The following is a 21,803-nucleotide window of genomic DNA, read 5'->3' as shown; positions in this document are numbered from 1 at the left end:
TTATATCCTATCTCTGTCCAAAAAGAAGTTGAAGCACTTCCAGCAAAGAATATGTGTAAATATGTCTATATGTGTGTGTGTGTGTATACATATACAATATGATTAATAAAAGAGACTTAGGATGGCAGAAGAATCAAATATGCTAATCATTTCAGTTAAATAGTTTTGTTTAAACATCCGATTTGGTTCTTAGTTTCCTGGTAGCGAGGACAGAAAAGGAAATATGTTAGTTCCTATGTTTCTTATCAAATGGAAGAAACATCCTGCATCCTCAAGACACAAAGCTTTTTCATTAGTAAATGTAAGAGAAGTCATTTTTAGTTAAGAGGCTCTGAGTTACATAAAGAATTGTTTTCCATAATGTTTTTTACTGAAAACATAAAAATAGGTTTCATATGGTGTTTTCTCCAAAATGGTCTTCTTTAGTAGTTGTGGGTGTGGCCCAAAGTACAGCCCAGTGAAAGTGGTTTGGGAAAGAACCAAGCCATTGAAGTCCTTCCTGGGTTAATTAGCCTTACTAGATTCAAGGCTAGAACAACAAATTCCTAGATCAGTGCTCCTGAAATGCAGTATTGCAATGTACCATTGGGTCATGATCAATTAATGACCTTCCCTCTGAGCTGATTATTATTCTGATTATCACCATAGTTTGGTCTTACCTAATATAAAATGGAATCATACAATATGAACTCTCTTGTGTCTGGCTTCTTTCATGCAACATAATGTCTGTGGGATTGATCCTGTTGTTAGTGTATCAATTATTTATTCTTTTTTATTGCTCTAATTTTTGTGTAGTATTATATAAATATAATATTATTCATTCTTCCATTATCTTGGACATTTGGGTTCTTTTCATTTATGACTGTCATAAGTAAAGCTTCTATGAGCATTTTTGTGTGTGTCTTCTGGTGGATTCACAAGCTCATTTCTCTTGGAAATATATCTAGAAGTGGAATTGCTGGGATAGACGTGTATTTAGCTGTAGGTACATACTGCCAAACAGTTCTCCAAAATGATATGTTATCTTTTAAAGATGTCCTTCAATTTGGGGATGATGATCTGAAGCTCTCCAGGCAGCACCTTGTGCAAACATGGATGCCCTTAACATCTTGTAATGGTTGCTGAGGAAGAATGGTAAATTGTCATGTGTCTTTTGTTCTTTTTCTCCTCTTTAGCATCAGTTCCTGAAGATTGCCAAGCCCCTCTCCAGCCTCACTCCACTGATCGCTGCAGCAAAGGAGGCAACCAAGAACAATCACTAAAACCACGTCACCCCAGCCTCATTGTGCCAAGGCTTCTGTGAAATAAATGCTCATTTCGGAAATTCCAGCCCCTGATGCTCTTCCTTGTCTTGCTCCTCCCCTTTCCTGATCTAGTGCTCTCAAGACTTTGATCCTTGAAAACCATGTGTCCAGCATTGAAGAGAACTGCAATTGACTAATCGGATGATGGCCATTTTAAAATAAGGAATTTGCTCCCAATCTGTGGATGTGAGGGTAGTTTATGATCAAGGGCTTATATGAATAAACCCTTGGACTCCTATTTCTACATAGCAAAATCCTTCCCCCCACCAATCAGTTCTTGACTGTATAAATTTTTGGCTTTATAACATCAATTTGCAGTCGGTTGAGATTTTTCTTTAGTGCTTGCTTTTCTATTTCAAAACTGCCCAAACACACTGTTGTACTTGAAAATTGGAACAGCTTGAGGAATGCCATGGGGGTTGATATTCTTCCAGGGACATGAAATGGCTCTTTTTTCTGGACCATGACTTTGGCACAGCTGATCCTGATATGGGAGGGAGAGCTACCACATTTTTCTTTGTGTATGCTTCTAGCAGCTGTTTGGGAGGATCTTGACCCAGTAGTGTTCCCCACGCTATTTCTTGTGAGATAGTCTTGGCTATGTAGCAGCTTTTGACTCCCTAAATCCCCCTAGGCTGCTGCCCTCATTCTGTCCTTGTTTAGAACATTGAGAGGTTTCCTAGGGCACATGCTGGGTGAGAGCAGTGTGAAAAGTCAGGAAAAAAAAATTTAGCTGCTTTTAGAACAAGGCTGGGCATTAGCACCTGTCCAGCTATACCAATGTGATGTTTCAAGAACTCAGCCTCTTTTTCCATCAGCAATAAGGAGCTAAAAGATTAACTCAGATCTTCTGATGGCCTGAATCTTTGGGTCAAAGGGAACGATCTCCAAACCTGAGACTACGTGTTAGTTTTGGATGGATTTGTTTGCCTGAGATGATAGTCTGCCAGCTGTGAGGGGACCCTGTTTTTACAATGCATGGCCAAGCTCTCTGCAAATGGAAATGCCTGCACTGGGTGTTGGGGATGTTTGCTACCTCCTGCTATCTTTGTGGTTTTGGTCCTCCCATTATGGTAGGACCCCTGGCCAGCATTATGGCTTGTCATGTCATCCCCAATGGCTACCTTGTCATGCTCTGAGGTACTACTGCCTCTGCAGCACAAGTTTTACTTCCTTCAATAAAAGGAGATGAAAATATTCTACTTGGAGTATGCCTTTCTTTGTTTCTTTCCTTCCTTTTCCCCTTCCTTTCTTTTCTAATTTTTTATTTTGATATTTTGAAAGTTAAGAAAAAAAAATTTTTTTTTTCTTCTGGAATCATTTGAGATTAAGTTGCAGATAAGCTGCCCCTTTACCACTATATACTTCAATGTGTATTCTTTATTCTTAATACTTTAAAATATAATTTAATTAAGAGAAATGGGCCAAAAATGTTCATATATTATAAGGTATTGGCTTAGGCAGTTGTGGAGGGTGAGAAGTCCCATGATCTGCATCTGCAAGTTGGAGACCCATGAAAGCCAGTGGTGTAGTTTGAAGGCCAGACAGCCAGAGAGCCATGGTGTAGATTCTAGTCCAAGTCTGATACCTGAAAACCAGGAGCACTGAGGGTAGGAGAAGATCAATGTCCCAGTTGTATAGTCAGACAGAGATCAATGTCCCAGCTGTATAGTCAGGCAGAGAGCAGCCTTCCTCTCCCTTTTTGTTCTATTCAGGCCATCAGCTAATTGGATGATGCCCACATTGGGGAGGGCCATCTGCTTTATTCAGTCCATCAATTCAAATGCTAAACTCTTCTGGATACACCCTCAAAGACACACCCAGAAATAACATTTAACCAGATAATGGGCTTCCCATGGCCCAGACAAGTTGACAGAATTAACCATCACACTCCCCATCCCCACCTCCAAGTGAAGGAGGTAACTCCAGCAAGGACTGAGTGAGCCAACAACTATTATAATGCTATGTGGTTATGGCTTTTAGATTAAGGGGTCAAAAGTGATGATTGGTGACCCCCGATATTGTCTTACGAAAAAAAATACACAGGCACAGGAGATCCTCCATGCAGTTACTGAAAGGACAAGTACAATTGGATTGCTTATGTATAAGGTAGAAGGAATGTTAGATGATGGTATGGCCCATCAGAAGACAGGAATGATGAAGACCCAAAGATTGTACCTCCTTACTTTGAGATTGCAGAAGTAAACTGGTTAGTCTGATGAGGGCTGAGGAATTGTTAGTTAATTACCCCTCTGGAATCTTAGAGTTATCTGATTGGTTGGGTTTTAAAACCCCAGCATTGGCTGTCCTGTGAAATTTCCAACACTCAATTTAAGCATTAGAGGGAATGACTGTTTATGGGGCCCACCTGGGCACAAAAGCAGTTCCATGTCCCCTCCTTTCTTATTTGCAGGATCAAGGCTTCAGCCTTCTAGACCTTACTGAGTTCCAAAGAGCGGATTAAACAGTTTTAATCAGTGAAGTAAGGAAATGCAGAAACAAAGGAGGAACAATCAAGAAACTGTAGTGAAGGACTTCCTTGGCGGTCCAGTGGTTAAGACTCCACACTTCTAATGCAGGGGGTGTGGGTTCGATCCCTGGCTGGGGAACTAAGATCCCACATGCTGTGCAGTGCAGCCAAAAACAAAGAAACTGTAATGTAGCCATTAAAGCAGGATCCTGGTTCCTCCTCAAGGGATATACATAACAACATCTTTGAGTTCTTCTGCAGGAACTAAGGCCCCCATGCAGGTGGAGGATGGTTCAGGATGAGCGCAAGATTCCTGGAACATCAACCTGTTACCTCACCACCAACCAATCAGAAGAAGTCACACAACCCTGCAGCCCTCACCCCAAATTTTGCCTGTAAAAACTTTTCTCCAAAAACCATTGGGGGGTTTGGGGTTTTTGAGCACGAGCCACCCGTTCTCCTTGCTTGGCTCTGCAATAAGCCTTTCTCTGCTCCAGACTCTGATGTTTCGGTTTGTTTGGCCTTACTGTGTGTCTGGCACTCAGGCTTTTATTTGGTAACATTTACTACTGCTATATCTAGCCATCCACTCAGATAATGGAATATTCTTCATGTCCATGCAGCTTAACCGCATATTTCCATGCCTTTCCTTGCCTGCAGAGTGTGGAAACAGAACTCTGAAACTCTACTCATAGACAATCGCTGCTTGTCTAATTCTATATGAGTACTGAACACATCTGTCCCCTATGTGTTAGTTTTCTATTACTGCATAACAAATTACCACAAACATCGTGGCTTAAAACAACACAAATTATCTCACAGTTTCTATAGGTCAGAAGTTGGAGCATGATGTGGCTGTGTTACTGAATCAGGTCCGTCTGGTTGCCGCTCAAAAATCAATACTGGAGAGAGAGAGACAGATGTTGGTAGAAAGGAAAGTTGCTTTTAATCAGAATGCCAGCAATCCGGAGAGCTGGTGGATTCATTGTCCCCCCCAAAACCATCTCCAAAGATTCTGCTCAGCCATGAAAGTTTTTAAAGGGAAAAAGGGACGTAATCTCAGTTAATCGTTGAGATGGAGGTCAGAGTCGTTGCCATCCCACACTGTGCAGGCTTGTATGCTGGCTTGTTGACTTCTTGTGATTTTTCTTAAGACGCTATCTTGTTCACAGAGTTTGTTCACAATATTACTGAAGGGGAACCTAGGGAAGAGATCTGGTCATCTGTTAATTACTTCATTTCTACTACTTTGATCTACGGAAAGAACCAACAGATTAGACAAGGTATTGTGTGATCAAAAGATTTGAAAGGTGTGCTAGGGCCAGAGATGAGTAGAGCATGGGGGTGCCTGGTTTAAGGTTAGTGACAGGACAAAAGGGTGCCTCCTGCAGAGAGCTTTTTCCTGCAAAGAGCTCTTTCCTGCCAAAAGCTGCTTACAAATCCCCGCTTGTCAGAACATCGTTCCATTTCTATGGGATTATGAGTGAAGGTCGGTCTTCTGTAACTTCTTCACGCTGACATAGGGCATCATGTTCTTAGAGTGGAAGATGTTGACGTGGGTCTGTACCATCTCTTTGCTGACCATTGTAGTTGCTCATTTACATATAAAGGCAGAACAAACTAAATTATTTTGATGCCCACAAAGATATAGATTATTATGAGCAATAGTGTTAATCCCATTCTCTTAAGGCCAGTTCTTGGAATTGTGCTAGCCATAGATTCAATATTGCTCAAGATGGAGCAGTTTATGTCATGGCTGCAGTCTGATCATCATGCAGTTAGCTTTTTCCCTCTGGTGTCAGTTACAGTGTCTGTAAAACAACTCAGGAATGTGCATCAGACACTGAGTCTGTGATTCTATTGTCCTAATCATTAGCTGCTTGAGCCTACTCTTTTGTGACTCAGGAAGGCCTGGAGACTTCAGCTTTTCTATAAAGAAGCGGCAGGAGACATAGAGGGGATTTGTACTTGGGAGGGGGGCGCGGGGTTCTGCTCTGTTCCACCTGGTTTTTCTGTTCAAGGTCTCATCAGGTTGAAAGTCCAGATGTTAGCCAGGGCTGTAGTTCACGTAGGGCTTGGAGTCATCTTCCAGGCTCACTGGTTGTTGGTAGAATTCATTTTCTTGTAGGACTGAGGTCCTCATTTTCTTTTCTTTTCTTTTTTCTTTTTTATTTATTTTGGCTGCATTGGGTCATCGTTGCTGCGTGCAGGCTTTCTCTAGTTGTAGCGAGCAGGGGCTACTCTTTGTTGCGGTGCATGGGCTCACTGCTGTGGCTTCTCGTTGTGAAGCATGGGCTCTAGGCGTGTGGGCTTCAGTAGTTGTGGCACACAGCCTCAGTAGTTGTGGTTCACAGGCTCAGTAGTTGTGGCGCATGGGCTTAGTTGCTCCGTGGCATGTAGGATCTTCCCGGACCAGGGCTCGAACCCATGTCCCCTGCATTGGCAGGCGGATTCTTTACCACTGCGCCCCCAGGGAAGTTCCTGAGGTGCTCATTTTCTTGCTAGCTGTCAGCGGAGGACCGAGCTCCTAGAGGCTGCCTGAAGTTTCTTGCCACATGGCCCCCATAGGCAATTCATAAAATGAATGTTTGCTTTCTTCTATACCAGCTAGAACATAGCTCTTTGACATCCACTTTGGCAACTAGCCAGAGAAAACTGCTTTTAAAGGGCTTACATGATTAGGTCAGCCTTATTTAGATAATCACCCTATCTTAAAGTCAACTGATTTGGGAACTTAATTACACCTGCAAAATCCCTTCACTATAGTACGTATATTACTGTTTGATTGAACAACTGGGAAAAGGTACACATATACCAAAGGCAGGGAATATTAGGGGGCTGTCTTAGTCTGTTTGGGCTGCTATAACAAAATACCACAGACTGGGTAGCTTATAAACAACAGAAATTTATTTCTCACAGTTCTGGAGGCTAGGAAGTCTAAGATCATGGTGTCAGTATGGTCAGGTCCTGGTGAAGGCCCTCTTCTAGGTTGCAGACTGCCAATTTCTCTCTGTGTCCTCACATAGTGGAAGGGGCTAGGGAGCTCTATGGGGTCTCTTTTATAAGAGCACTAATCACATTCATCAGGGCTCCACCTTCATGACCTAAGCACCTCCAAAGGGCTCACCTCCTAATACCGTCACATTGGGCATTAGGATTCCAACATATGAATTTGGGGGAGAGGGACACATTCAGACCATAGAAGGGCCATCTTAGAATTCTGCCCAGCAAACCCTGCAAGGGTCTATATGCTCTCAGCCATCCGTTAGGGACCCAGGAGTTAGGGGATGGGGAAATAACTGGAGTAGTACATGGACCTGAACCTAGATGTTCCTTTCTACACCTCTGCGCTTTTTCCTAAACCCTGATTCTCTTGGTAGTTGGGAAGTCTGCACAATACCCTGTACTAAGAGTGGGCAGATCCAACCTGAAGGCACTGCTACACCATGAGGCTGGGTAGTGGTGGCCCGTCCAACTGAGGTCACAGTAATATCTTTATCCTGCATTTGATATTATTGTAAACCTTGCCACCTAGCATTGTGCTAGGTGTCCTCACCTCTGGGTGTAAGTAAATGCAGTCCAACTACTATGGGACCATGGAGCAAGGAGATTGGTGGTGATGGGGCTACTCCTGGGTTCCTGTTAAGGTGATTATGCTGGGCCAGTTATAGATGTTTTCAGAAGAAGCCTCTCACCAGAAATAAGGGAATACCTGAAACCATGGGAGGCATTTGGAGGAAGTACATACTATCTTATACTTGGATCCCTTCGGGACGATTGTCACCCAGGCCACCCCATTCTTCCATGCATCCCTTATTGACAGTGGCTCCTTTGCTAATCTGTCACAATGATGAATCAGTCATCAGTTACTGGATGCAGCAAAGGGAGCTTGAAGCACTTCAGTGTTTCCTAACACTTATCTACTCCCAGTTTCCTATGTTACTCCATTGAATTATACTACCCACTTCCTGCCTATGAAATTGACTGTGAACAATGGACACTTAAGTTCCATGTTTAGTTCTTTCCCTACCTCCCGGGATGACAAGATTCTTGGTGATTGGGAAAACCTTGGTAGCAATCCTACAGGTCTTGCTTAGTTTTTATTCAAGCCCTGTAACTATGAATGTTAACTTTAACTACACACAATGTACACACACACACCCAAACACACACACACAACAATGGACTGCATAATATGCCCTTCCTAGGCTATTTTCCTGTGTGGTCAAATGGCTGTCACCTGTTTCCCTCCATTGACCATGACCTAGAACCTGAGGTGATAACCCAGCTGTTTTATGTTTTCTGTGATTCTCAGGCCCATAGCCACCACCTGGCTGAGATGTAAAGGAGAAAACTTCCCAGTTGGCAGTGGCGGGGAGGGCTAGGAGACATTACATAGTCTTACTCCTGGTTGGGGGTAATTGAGGCTGAAGACAGTAGGAAATCTGCCAGTTATGCTATAGCTTAAGAGACCACTCTAGTCACTGAGTGGATTAGCCTGGATTCCTTAGCCAGGATGATTTTATTTTTATTTATTATTGTTATTATTATTATTGTTATTTTAACCAGGTGGATTTAGATCACAGAACTGATCTTCATAATCTTATAGCCAAAGGGCTGTCTGTGCCCTAATCAACACATCCTGTTTTTATGGATCATGATTAGTGGCAAGTAGAATAATCTGTATTCTGCATATGGGGAAAGGCACTATAGTTATCCAATGTACCCCAGTCAGAACTCTGGTACCTCATTTCTTGTCTAAGCTCCCTTAGCCCCTGATTTAGGAAAGGACTATTCATGGCTTTCCTTTTTCCAGAGATTTTCAAAGTGTGGCACCTGCCCCAGCAACATTAGCATTATCTGAGAACTCTTGCAAATTCTCAGAGACCTCCGTGGATCTGCATTCTGCAGATGAGCCCTCAAGGTGATTCCAACAGCTCAACTTTGAGAACCACTGCCCTAGTCACTGTACTAACCATTCTCCAGGGTTGCCTATAGATTGAAATGGTATATATTACAGATGGAATGGGGTATAATGCATAGAGGCCACACCGAGATTGGAGGTGGAGAATTTCAGTGGTTGAGAAATAAGGGCTAACTTTCCCAAGATTCTCTGCAGGCTGGCCTCCTAGAAAAGACATGGCTTTTGAGCTCCATGGGAACTAGCTACATTTGGATGCTTAAGGAAATCAATTCTACTGGAATGCTTGTCTACCATATCAAGACATGGCCTTTTGCCCCTTGTCTTGTCAGGAAACAGCCTGTGCACTCCTACCTGATGTATGATAAAGTGGTGAACGGGGCTAGAAGCCATGGTTCTACCATGTCATGCATCTATTGGATCACAGCCCTTGTCAGGCAGCCACTCTATGGTTTTAAATCTCTTCCTTTGTGAAGAAACAACCTTCCTTATTGTCAGTGAGAGAGGATGGAGTTGATTAGGAGACACTGTACAGCCATATTCATGCCAGGACCAGGATCCCTTTCATCCCTGTGTGCTGACTCCAAGTTGCAGTGAGCAACAGGGGACTTCCAAACCTGCTGTTGGTTTCCTCCTATAAATCCTATTCTAAAGGCCTGGTGTGTGTGCTCTCTGGTCATCTGATTTTGTTTGCTCTATGTTATTCAGTTGTATGAATGTGCAGATATTATTTATTCATTCTTCTGTTGAGCATTTAAGTTAGCTGCTATTTGGGGCTATGACAAGTAATGCTGCTATGAACAATGTTGTATATTTATCCTGGTGCCCACAAGCACACATTTATCTAGAAGATACCCTAGGTGTGGAATTATTAGGGCATGTATCTCTTCAATATTTTAAGATAATGCCTAAGAGTTTTACAGAGAAGTTGTACCAATTTAATCTCCCATCAGTGTTGGAGTTCATACACATTGCTCAACCTTGCTCACATTGCTGAGTCAGTCCTTGCTAACATTTGATATTGTCAGACTATTTCATCATAACCAATCTGGTGTGTGTACTGTAGTATTTCATATAGCTTTTACTCGTTTGTGAAGTGCCTTTTCAAATCTTTTCCTCATTTTTTTCTACTTTGTCATCTTTTAAATATTTTATTTGTTCAAATTTTTTGTATATTCTGGATAATTATTCTTTTTATATTTGTGTTATAAAATACTCTTATTTTGTTGCTTGTATTTAAAATTAAACTCTTTATTTTGAGATAATTGTAGTCACATGAAATGTACGAAATAATACAGAGGTATTCCACATACTCTTTATCCAGTGTCCTCCACTGGTAATGCCCTGCAAAACTATAGAATGATATCACAACCAAAATGTTGACATCGATATAATGAAAATGCAAACATTTCTATTACCACATATTACTTTTATAGCCACATCTACTTCCCTCCTGCCTCATACCTCTTTATTATAATTTCCTTCTTTCTGCTGGCTTTGTTTGCTCTATGTTATGGTTTATTTTGCTCTTCTTTTTCTAGGTTCTTGAGATGGGAGTTTAGATTATTGATTTGAGACTTCCTCTTTTCTAATTTATGCATTTAGTGCCATAAATTTCCCTCTTAGCGCAACCTTAGGTGTGTCCCACAATTTTTTGTGTTGTATTTTCACTTTCATTCAGTTCAGTGTGTTTTAAAAATTTACCTTGAGATTTGTTCTTCGACCCATAGATTATTTAAAAGTATGTGGTTTAGTTTGCAAATATTTGTAGATTTTTATGTTATCCTTCTGTTATTATTTCCAGTTTGATTCCAGTGGATCAGACAATACACTGTGTATGATTTAAACCCTTTTAAATTTGTTGAGGTTTGTTTTCAAGCACAGAATATGGTCTATGTTATTATATGTTCTATACACACTTGAAAAGGATGCATATGCTGATGCTCTTGGGTGGAATATTCTATAAATATCAATTAGATCCTGCTGGTTGATGTTGTTGTTGAATTCTTCTACATATTCGCTGATTCTCAGTCTAATTGTCCTATCAATTGTTGTGAGTTGGGTGTTGAAGACTTCAACTGTTATTGTGGATCTGTCCATTTCTCTTTCAGTTCTATCAATTTTTCATTCACATATTTTGCAATTCTGTTGTCTGCTGTAAATACATATTTAGAATTGCTATATCTTCTTTGTGGATTGACCTTTTTATCATTATATAATGTCCTTCTCTGTTTCTAGTAATTATCTTTGCTCTGAAATATAATTTATCTGGTATGAATGTAGCCTCTCCTGCTTTCCTTTGATTCATGATAAAACTTACATGATAAAACTTTTTCCATGCATTTACTTTAATCCAGCCTATAATGTTATATTTGAAGTGAGCTTCTTGAAGACAGCATATAGTTGGCTCATGAGTCCTATTCTGCACCTTATACCAGAAAGGTCATACAAATATCAGGTCATGTGTCCTGATTTTTATTTATTTATATTTATATCCTGCCTTTTCCACAAATAATTTAAGAAAACCTGCAAACAGAACATTTTCAGTGAAACAATAAGAAATAAATACAGGCAGAAAATCAGGACCAAGGAAAAGATGAACACAAATATGTTGACCACAGGGGCTAAAGTATTGCTATACTTGAGCTTAAACTGAAGCTCAAGTATAGCAATACTTGATACTTGACTTCCTGGAAGTCAAGTAACGAGGTAATTTATGTAACTCTCATTATCAGAAAAGAGAGAGGGCTTCCCAGTTACCAGAGACTCTAGACCAGCACTGTCCAATAAACTTTCTGCAATAATGAATTCTATAACTGCATTGTCTAGTATGGTAGCCACTAGCCACATGCAGCTATTAAACACTTGAAATTTGGTTAGAGACTAAGGAACTGACTTTTACATTTTATTTAATTTGTATTAATTAAAACGTAAATAGCCATAGGTGGCTAGTAGCCACTTAACTGAACCACATAGGTCTAAGGAAACAAAGTAGCACAGTGTAATTGGAGTCAAATGGGCTGGGTTAATTTTTGGCTCTGTCAGAGGTATGTGTGACTGTGGAGAAGCTACTTAATCTTTCTGAGCCTCAGTTTCTAGATCTGTGAAATGAGTACAATTATAGTATTTAACTCTAAGACCCTGAGGAAATAAAACGTGTGCAAAGCATTTAACACGATCCCTGTCACATAGCAAACGCAGTCCTAGTTTATAATGCTTGGAATTACCTGGTCTGTCAGGAGACTTTATGCCTCTTACTCTTTTATTGGCACTAAATTGAAGGTTTTATAGAAGAGCCAACAACTAGGAGTCTAAGTTGTGCTTGAGCATGTTAGCCAGTAACTGGTTTCGGTCCACAGAATCAAAGGCCAGTCAACATTGATAAAAATCTGTATCCACTTGAGGCTGCTTGAGGATACTCTGTTCAAAAGCAGGGACCTCTTTTTCTTTCTTGCCAAGCTGCTAAGGGATTAAGCCCTAATGTTAGTATTTAGTATCTCTTTCAGACTTGTAGTTCAATATTTCTTTATTATGGGTGTATTAAAAGCAAAATATTAATTTCAGTGACCTTCCACTTAAAAGGAGATTCATTCCTTTTAATAAGGACATTTGTTACAACAGGAATGCCATATATATTTAGCAGCGATAAGGCCCAAACTTTGGGGTTGATACACTGCTGCACAGTTGACTAGAATCTGCATCAAGCCCCAGCATGCTGCCAAGAAAGAGGAATCAGAGGCTGGCACTCAGCTGATGAGGTGACATTTATCTATAGGTCTCAAATTTATCTCTTTCTTTCTGTCAATTTTATCATTTTTCAGATTTAGGTAACTGGTACTTAAAACAACCCCTGACTCGTCCTTCAGTCCAAGCAGTGAGCAATAAAATTGCTTTTACAGTAATTAGAAAACAAAAAGTTGACATAGATATTGACTAGACTTCAGGATGCCGGCAAAGTTAGGAATTTGCTAGTGTTTTTATACTACTACTAGCTTCTTACATTTTGCTGAGAAACCTCTCCTATATGCAAAGGCCTAGGTGACCATGTGCCATCCTAGATGTTTAAATAGCATACAGCTTTGTGTGTGTGTGTGTGTGTGTGTGTGTGTGTGAGAGAGAGAGAGAGAGAGAGAGAGAGAGAGAGTATACATTTGCAAAGTATTTGAATTAGACTTTATGGTCCATAGCAAACTACAATTTCTCTTATGTCACTTTAAGCAGAATTTTCCCTTAGATGATAGTGTAACAATGATCACTAGAAAAAACCATCTCAGTTCATCTTGCTCCTTATGGAAGCTATTGGACTAAGAATCTATATTCTACAGAAGGAAAGTAGAGTTTTGAAGAAATGACTAACAAACTTTCAGTTTGTAGTTTTGAAAGAGTCTTCAAAAAAACCTAAGTTCTTCCAACACAGTCTTGTTTGAGTTCATCATACTTTTTGTCTAGGATCAGATAGGGCCCACCACACTTAAAACAATATTCATTACAAATTAATTAGATTAATGAGTTTACAAAATTGAGTCCGTTTTGTTGGGACAATAAAGCTGGGAAAATAACCTTCCCAGATATCAATGGGAAACCTGTGGTTTCTTACTTTCATGTCCCCAAGTCAACTTTCATTACTGATTTTTAACAGGCAAGTTAAAAGTTAAAGCCTCCCACAGAGATTAATTGAATACTTATGTTCTTTGAAATAATAATGTGATAATTAGACTTATTTGATAAGCTCTTTGGTAACCTTTTCTATATTCTGTATTGCATGCTTTAGTTTTTTCTTGCTTCTGCTTTAAAACCAAGAGTGATAGGATCAGGTCTGTATTTGCCCTAACATGGGACCAACCTCTACAACTTGTTTCATTCTCTGTTGATAAGAGGAAAAGGTGTCTAAAGAAAAAGTCAGAATGAAGTTTCAGAAAATCTTCATATCACAAAAGATTGCTTAATCCCTTGATTGCTACCTAATTTCAGTGGGTGCAATCATTTGGAGGCACATATGGGACAAGAGGAGGAAGTATTTAACCGAGTCTGGTGGTGAGGAATGGGTGGCGATGATCAAAGAAGGCTTCCTGAGCTGAGTCTTCCACCAACAAGAGGAGTTAACAGGTGAAAGTTGGGGGGTGGGAAGTGGGTCAGGCTGGCAGTAGGGACAACATGAAGAAAGATATATAATGGTGTAGGGGAGCAGTACAAGTGGTTTGGTTTTGCTGGAGTTTCAATATGAGTGGGCATGAAGGAGAGTAGGCGGAAGATGAAGCTGGAGAGAAAGGCAGGATCCAATTTAAGGAGCTTAAACTTTAACCTTAGGAATGAATTTTAACCATGTTCAGGTTTGCATTTTAACAAGATCACTACCTGATCTTTGAAAGGTAGATTTTGGGAAAGATAAACTGGAAGCAGTGAGATTCTTTGGGAGTCTACTGTAGTAACTACCTGAATGCTTATCATAGCAGTACTAAGCAGTTGATACCCAGGGAGATGATTAGGGGCCTAGTGGGCATTGAAATCAACAAGAGAATGACTAGGAGAAATGAATAGGAAATATAATAAGCAGAATTTGGTTGGTATAAGGTGGGAGGGGGGTTTGCAGAGGAAAAGGAGGAGTTAAGAATGAGGAATAGGTTTCAGATCTTGTTATTTAGCAATTTGGAGCCACAGGAGATGGAACGGATTTGAAGGGAAAGATAATTCAGGTTAGGGTTTACTGAGTTTGAGGTGTGTCTACAGCAGGACATTCAGACGAAGATGACCAGCAGGCAGTTGGAGACAAGAATCTAGAGCTCAGAAATGAGGTCAGAGCTAGAGAAATAGCTGTATGAATCAAAGATTAAACAAAGGAACAAGACTAAAACAGGTCTATTTTTGAAGCAGCTTAGGGAAAAAAACGAAGAAAAAATAGTAAAAAAAAAAAAAAGCAAGACGATCTATGAATAAGTGAGCTGGAAAATAATGCCTGAACTAAATGATTAACAAGAACTAAGTTTATATTTATGTTATTTTTAGAAGAACGAAAACAAAACAAACGGGGTAAACCTTAAAAGACATTTAAAGCGTGCTGCTCGGAGCTAAGGTCGGGTGTCGCCTTTAAATTCAGTCTTAGTGTCGGACTGGGCATCTGGGGCCAGGCTCCTGGCCACGCCCACCCGCTCCTGCAGCCTTGGGCGCTTCCTTCCGCCTGGCCTCCATCTTGAGAGACGCGGGCTTCTCCAGCCTGAATTCCAGGTTTAGGTCTGGGGCTGTGAAGTCACCGTAAGTACCGTGGCCAGTTCCGTGCTTCCCCCGTAAGCATCTCTAGAAAATACTCTAATACATTAATACTCTCAAGTTGGCAGGCACACCTGAGGCCCTCTACCCAGTCAGCTCACCCCTGCTGGAGGGACGACGCTGAGAACAAAGGGCTCCACCTGAGCCGGCCCCCAGTCCCCATCCGGCACGGCGGTACCAAGCCCTGCACCCCCTGGGCAGGCCCGGTGGCTCGGCTTATCTGGAAGTCCCTGCAGGTGTGAAGGGCGCGCTCGTCTGTTTCTCTTCTTGAGGGTCACTGCTCATGGCTGCCGTTTCAATGTCTGAAAGTAGTTGTTTCATGCATTTTGTCCAGTTTTCTGGTTTTTATGGGGGGAGAGTGAGTCTTTTTCTGGTATCTTAATCCTGACAGGCAAGCCCGGGCTTTTGCCTCAGGCAACTGTGTGAAGAGTGGTGCCCTTTACTGAGATGGGACAGACTTCAAGTGGAATAGGTTTTGGAGGGAAAGTCAAGGGTTCAGTTTTGGACGTATTAATTTTGAAATGCCTCTGAAAAATCCAGGTGGAGATTCAGTAGGCTGTTGGATACATGGGTTTGGAAATCAGAGGAGCTTCAAGGGAAACAATATTTATTGATCTTTCCCTGAATATTGTTGATTTTCATGTGAACTTGGCTACTCTGGCTGATGAACACAAAATGAGAGATCTGTAGATATGTAGAAAATGGTTATGGTAATGATTCTGGTTTAAATGCTCCCTTTTATTCAGTATTCAAGCAGCTTACCTTCCTCCCAGACACAGAACTTTTGTTCACAACATATTTCTTAGACGCTCCAATATTTGCAGCTAGTCATACCAAGTTCATGTAGTTTCATCATCAACCGATTCAAACTCTTTTCTTATTTCAATTGTGGTCTTTCTCCTTTGACCCATGGGTTTTTATAAATATGGTGTTTAATTCCCAAATGTGGGATCTTCTAGTTCTCTTTTTCTTACTGATTTCTGGCTTAATTATACTTTTGGTAAGTGTTCCATTTCCATTTGAAAGGAATATAAATTCTGCAGTCATTGAGTACAGTGTTTTATAAATGTTAATTAAGACTAATTTATTAATCAAGTTGTTAAAATCTTCTATATCCTTAGACATTTTTATCTGCTTATTATATCTTTTATTGAGAGAAGTGTGCTTAATTTCCCACAATGATTCTGGATTTGTCTGTTTCTCCTTCAGAGGCTGTGTGATTAGGTGCCTATAAATGGAAAATTGTTTAAAAATAGTTTCTCATCATTATGAAATGTCCCTCTTTGTCTCTGCTAATGCTTTTTGCCTCAAGGATTTTTGATTTGTTGATAATATAGTGAGGTAGATTATATCATTTGGCCTCAATTCGCACCCTTCCTTTAATTACACTCTTTGTGTTCACACCCTTTGCCATGCAACTTTACAGTGCCCTCTACCATGAGTTGACTTTGACTTCAAGACATCCCTTGAAGCAGAAGCTTGAAATGGGCTTGACATTGAGACTTGTTCTCTTGGACAACTTCCATCACCATAAGAATATACTCAGGCCAACCTGGTTGAGTGACACATGGAGCAGAGTTGTCTGGTCATTCTAGCTGAGGCCAGTCTAGATAAGCAGAATTGAGAGCCAGTCAACTCAGATGTGTGAGTAGTAGATGCTTTTTGTTATATGTGACTGAGGTTTTGTCCATGCTTGGTACATGGCATTATCCTGGTAATGGAATACTGATACGTGTACAAGGTATATCTTTTTCCTTTTTTTTTTCACTGCATGGCATGACCTGTGGGATCTTAGTTCCCCGACCAGGGATTGAACCTGGGTCCTCGGCAGTGAGAGCACGGAGTCCTAACCATTGGACCGCCAGGGAATTCCCCATCTTTTTCCATTTCTTTTTACCTTCTATCTAAACAAACCAAACTCTTGTAAGGAGCGTGTTGTTGGGTTTGTTCTTTTAATCCAGTTAGACAATTTTGCTGTCTTTTTAAAATTGGGGCATTTAGTCCATTTGCATTGAAAGAAATTACTGATATATTTAGGCTTAAATCTTGCATTTACTGTTTGCTTTCTATTTGTTCTCCTGTTCTATGTATCTTTTTCACTTTTTTCTTGCTTTCTTTTGGATTAATTGAGTAATATTTATGATTTCATTTTATCTCCTTTGTTGACTTATTATATATGTACACCTTTTTCCAGAGGTAACTTTGAAGTTTATAGCATACTTTTTTCACTTATCAGAGTCTACCTTCAAGTATTATTATACCACTTTACATACAGTATGAGAACTGTATAACAATATAGTTTCATTTTCCTGCCCCTGGACTTGGAACTATTATCATATATTTTACTTCTTTAAAAAAAAAAAATTATTTATTTATTTGGTTGCGCCGGGTCTTAGTTGCAGCAGGCGGGCTCCTTAGTTGTGGCATATGAACTCTTAGTTGCGGTATGCATGTGGGATCTAGTTCCCTGACCAGGGATTGAACCCGGGCCCCCTGCTTTGGGAGCATGGAATCTTAACCACTGCAGGGAAGTCCCCATTTTACTTCTACAGTTGTTATAAACTTCTGAAGTAATTTTTTAAATAAGAAAAACATTATTTTATATCCACTGACACGTTAAATATTTCCAGTGCCCCTCATTCCTTTATGTAGATGTGCATTCCTACCTGGTACCTTTTTCTTCATACCGAATGACTTTAACATTTCTCATAGTGTAAATCACCTGATTAATTCTTCCAGTTTCAAATATCTGAAATGGTCTTTATTTCACTTCATTTTTTCTAACTGTTTTTGCTGAGTGCTGAATTCTAGGTTAACACGCTTTGTTTTGTCTTCTTTAGTTCTTTACAGATGTTGCTCCACTGTCTTCTGGCTTGTATTGTTTTCAACAAAAAATCATTGTTGTTCAAAGAACATCAAGAAGACATTCTTATCTTTATTCCTCTACATGTAATATGTCTTCTTCTCTGGCTGGTTTTGAGATTTTCTGTTTACCAGTGTTTTTAAGCATCTGGATTATAAAGGGGCAGGCAGCTGTGTGTCTGAGTCACTTATTAGTCAAAGATTATATTTTTCATATACCTCCTTCGTGTCTCCAAGTTTTCAAGTTATTTTAAGAGCATAATACAGTTAAAAAACACATTTGTGTATATTATCTAATTTGATGCCTTCAGTATATATTAGTTGGCTAGGACAGAGAATATGGTACCGTTTTTAGAGGTGAGAAAACTAAACCTTGAATGGTGCAATGACTGCAGTAAACACTGAACTAGTTAGTGGGAAAGATAGGATGAATCTCTAATCTTCTACACCAAATCCAGTGCATTATCCTAGATTATAAAAAATGTTAAAATCCATCTATTTTGATGGAACTTTCTGTAGAATGGTGGGGTAGGAAACATTTGAAGGAACTACTAGATCCTGATTGTTTTGTCATTACAGCAAAAAGGCGAACCATGCCTATGAAGGCCAACAGGATTGAACCTAGGAGCCAGAAGACCGAAAGATGGAAAAAGGATAGTCCATGGATTTTACACATCTTCAACCACAAATGCTGTGTTACTTCCATTACTGGCTGCTACAGCTGCCAGTGGAAAATCAAACAGGAGAAAAAATCTAAACGTGGACCCTACTGCTCTTGGGTACGGAGAGATGGGAAGAAGCTGGACCACACTTTCTTAGATGTGGGAAACATGGGCTGGTCCCTGCCCTCATGAGGGCTCACTAGAGTCTTCAGGACTGGGCTCGGGCTCTAGCTCTTCATGAAAGTTCTGCCATAATTCTGGAGCCAAAGTTAACTCTATGGGAACATGTGCTCATTTTCTTTCACTTTTATTCTTCATTTCTCTTCTTTCTTGTCATTCTGTTATTCATTTATTCACCTCTGCTTTTGTTAATAAGTGAACCTTGAAGAAAAATTGAGGTATAGGTACAATTAGCTGTTTTTGGCTAGGGATTACAGGAATACCTGAATCTTTAAATCTCTCTTCAGTATGAGTTTCCCAAAGGAGCTACACATATGAGAAAAAACAGCAAGTGGGAAACAAGGTGCTCCTTTATTATTGGTCTGGCCAGTATCTGACTTTCTGTAATGAAGATCGCTGGTAAGGCTGAGTGGTGGCATGTGGTCTAGCCTCACTGAGCGCCTCTTTCTTTCTTTAAGTCATATGTTGGCCCTCTCTGGTGGGCAATATAATATGAGACCAAATGATGAGCACACTGAAGTGAGAAGAGGAGAGCCATATCATGTACCTTCACTTAATCATAAACTTGGTCTAGCTGGGTCCGAGATTCTGACCAATTGGATTACTAATTTTTCATGTCTGAGATGGGGAGCACAAGGAAAGGGGTGGGAATGGGAGGCTTCCCTGGATTAGGCAGGAGTGTTCTCCTGTTCGTGTATCTTTCCTGCCCAGATATTTGACTTCTATACCAGTGACTGGGGATAACACAGGTTCTTCAGGCATGGTTCCTGCTCTCAAGGAATTCACAGTCTACTGGAGGAAAAGACAAGTACACACTTACTCTCAACATAGTGAGAGAAGTGTTATAGTTGTGTGTGTGTGTACGCTTATGCACACACGCATGCGTTCATGTACAAGGGAGGGGGCCAAAAATAACTATTTAGAATGTGAAAAGCAGTTAAGAATAGGATAGGTAAAGAACAGGGGATGGCAGGAGAAAAGGTATTGGAGGAGGAGTCAAAGGGCTTGGAATAAGGTTTATTTTAAGTGGAGTAGAGGATCTGAATGGAGAAGTGATGGGAAATTATGAAGCTAGAGAGGGAGTGGGAAAAGATATTGTGTGGTTTTAAGAATTTGACCTCTGCCATGTAGGGGATAAAGACTCCCTAAAGATTTTAAGCCACTGATGTCTGAGCTATGTTTTGGAATGATTATTTGATCATGTGGAAGATGCATTAGATGGTGTAAGAGTAATGCAGGGAGATGTCTTTGCCTTCAAAGAGAAAGCAACAGCAGTATTCAAGGTAAGAGATGTTGGTGTCCTGGATTAGAGTAGTGATGGTAAAAATGGAGAAGAGCAAATTGATTCAACAGATATTTATTACTTAGGGATGATGTCGTAAGTCACAAGAGAGCTATAAAGAAGGACATGGAGCGAAAGATAAAGGGAGGCTTCCTGGTAAAGGTGACGTTGGAGGCAGTGTGGTATAATGGAAAAATCCCTGGAAGAGAGCCTGGGAGTATGTTTTGGTTCTTGTCCCAACTCAGCCTTTGGGCTGGATACGTGATATCTCCAAGCCTCTCTACAGGGTAATGCTGCACTACAACTATGCAGACCTTTGGCGAGTATATACAAATGTTGCTGAGGTACCATGGATAAATGGAACTAAATTAGACTTGCTTCTTTCTCTTCCCAGAGAGAACGATTATTTTACGCATGTCTGGTTATTTCATTTTGCATGTCTGTGCTTTTGCTGTTTGTGTGGATAGAATCCTCAAACGAATACTTTGGCTTTGACTGGTGAGTTTCACTTTTTGTATTTTCACTTGTGTAAGGGCTGTTTGGTCTAATAGCCACATGGATCCTACATCAGGCTGAAAAGATCTAGTGGCATAAGGGGGAGGGTGGATAAAATTGGGTGTTCTACAGCTGGTGGATGGGAGGCCTGACTCTGGGGAGAGGTAAAGATGCTCAGCACCCTCAGCTATTATACTTCCCTTCCACCTGTGCTCACTCTCACACTTAGACCAAATCTGGCTCAGTGGGAAGCTTTCTCTGTGCTTCCAGTGTCCCCAGTCCTTCTATTCAGAGGACTCCCTGACACCTTGTTACTCAGTCTCTTTGTCTGGGTTACTGATGCCTACACTAGTTGGTCTTCATGATCTCTGTCCATGAACCCTGATGTCTCTGCCTCACCTCCAGCCTCTGCTTCTTCCTTCTGTCTTTACTGGGCTAAGACTCTAAAGACAGAAACGGTGTCCCATCTCAGCCCCTTTTCTAGCCAGATTCCTACTCTGGACTACTCCTAGCTCTTCCAGTTTTTCTGGCCTGATTATTGCAAATCTTACCCATTATTTGGTATTTGGGGGAGAAAGGGATATGTTTGAGTATGAGTCTTTTTAAAAAATGGAATACAGTTTATTTTTCCTTTGTTTTTGGCCGCACTGTGCAGCATGCGGGATCTTAGTTCCCTGACCAGGGATTGAACCCGTGCCCCCTGCAGTGGAAGTGAGGAGTCTTAACGACTGGACCGCCAAGGAAGTCCCTATTTTTCCTTTTATAGAAGTAAAATATGGTTTGTTATTTTAAATGTAAAAAATGCAGAAAGTAGAAAATATAAAAATCTGCTTAGTCTTATTCTTGAGTAACAATCTCTTGGTATACTTCCCAGTCTTTTTTTCTATGCTTATTTTTACATGGTTATGCTCATACCATATATATAATTTTGCTTTTCATTTTCACTTAAAATGGTTGCACACATTTTGAAAAATTGTTAAAACTCTTAATGAACATCATTTAAAATGGTTTAAAAATATTTCCTGACATGAAGGTACTCTAATACACTTACTTAACCACTTTTTATTGTTAGGCATTATGAATGTTTCTAAATTTTCCGGTTTTGATAACATGAAAGCACAGAGAAATCTCTGTGCTCTGACTTATGTTCTTACAATAGACTCCCACGAATGGTGTTATTGATTTAAGAAGAATAAACACTAATAAAATACATTATGCTTATTGCCAAAGTACTTTCTCAAAAGAGTCTAGCAATTTCCATAAACAACAGAGGTATATGAGTTTCTATTTTAACCTGCCATTGACAGCAGTAACTATTCTAATTTTGATAATTTTTATTAATTTTATAGATGGAATTTATTTT

General features: G+C 40.2%; 2 protein-coding genes across 23 annotated transcripts in view; both read left to right on the top strand.

Annotated features, from left to right (window-relative positions):
- The window catches only part of PAK1 (p21 (RAC1) activated kinase 1), a 150,608-nt gene extending 148,102 nt beyond the window's left edge, over nt 1–2,506 (top strand). For all 9 annotated transcript variants that reach the window (XM_082343351.1, XM_082343348.1, XM_082343347.1 and 6 more), the window contains one exon: nt 1,176–2,506. In XM_082343351.1, the coding sequence (XP_082199477.1) occupies nt 1,176–1,262 (87 nt within the window). In that variant the 3' untranslated portion in view covers nt 1,263–2,506. The remainder of the gene's footprint in view (nt 1–1,175) is intronic.
- Nucleotides 2,507–2,604: 98 nt separating this feature from the next.
- Nucleotides 2,605–21,803, top strand: part of GDPD4 (glycerophosphodiester phosphodiesterase domain containing 4) — a 279,828-nt gene continuing 260,629 nt past the window's right edge. For 7 of the 14 annotated variants that reach the window (XR_014231772.1, XR_014231773.1, XM_082343331.1 and 4 more), the window contains exons 1-2: nt 16,611–18,600; nt 20,340–20,443. Coding sequence is in view for 12 of the 14 variants with exons in the window: in XM_082343331.1 (XP_082199457.1) it covers nt 18,325–18,600; nt 20,340–20,443 (380 nt within the window). In the remaining 2 variants the exon portion in view is untranslated. The other 7 variants (XM_082343334.1, XM_082343333.1, XM_082343332.1 and 4 more) reach the window with 7 other exon arrangements.

The sequence above is a fragment of the Balaenoptera borealis genome, assembly GCF_965194805.1.
Source record: "Balaenoptera borealis genome assembly, chromosome: 11".
NCBI classification, from domain to species: domain Eukaryota; kingdom Metazoa; phylum Chordata; class Mammalia; order Artiodactyla; family Balaenopteridae; genus Balaenoptera; species Balaenoptera borealis.
Note: the sequence above shows the minus strand (reverse complement) of the source record. Positions and strands in the feature narration are given on the sequence as shown.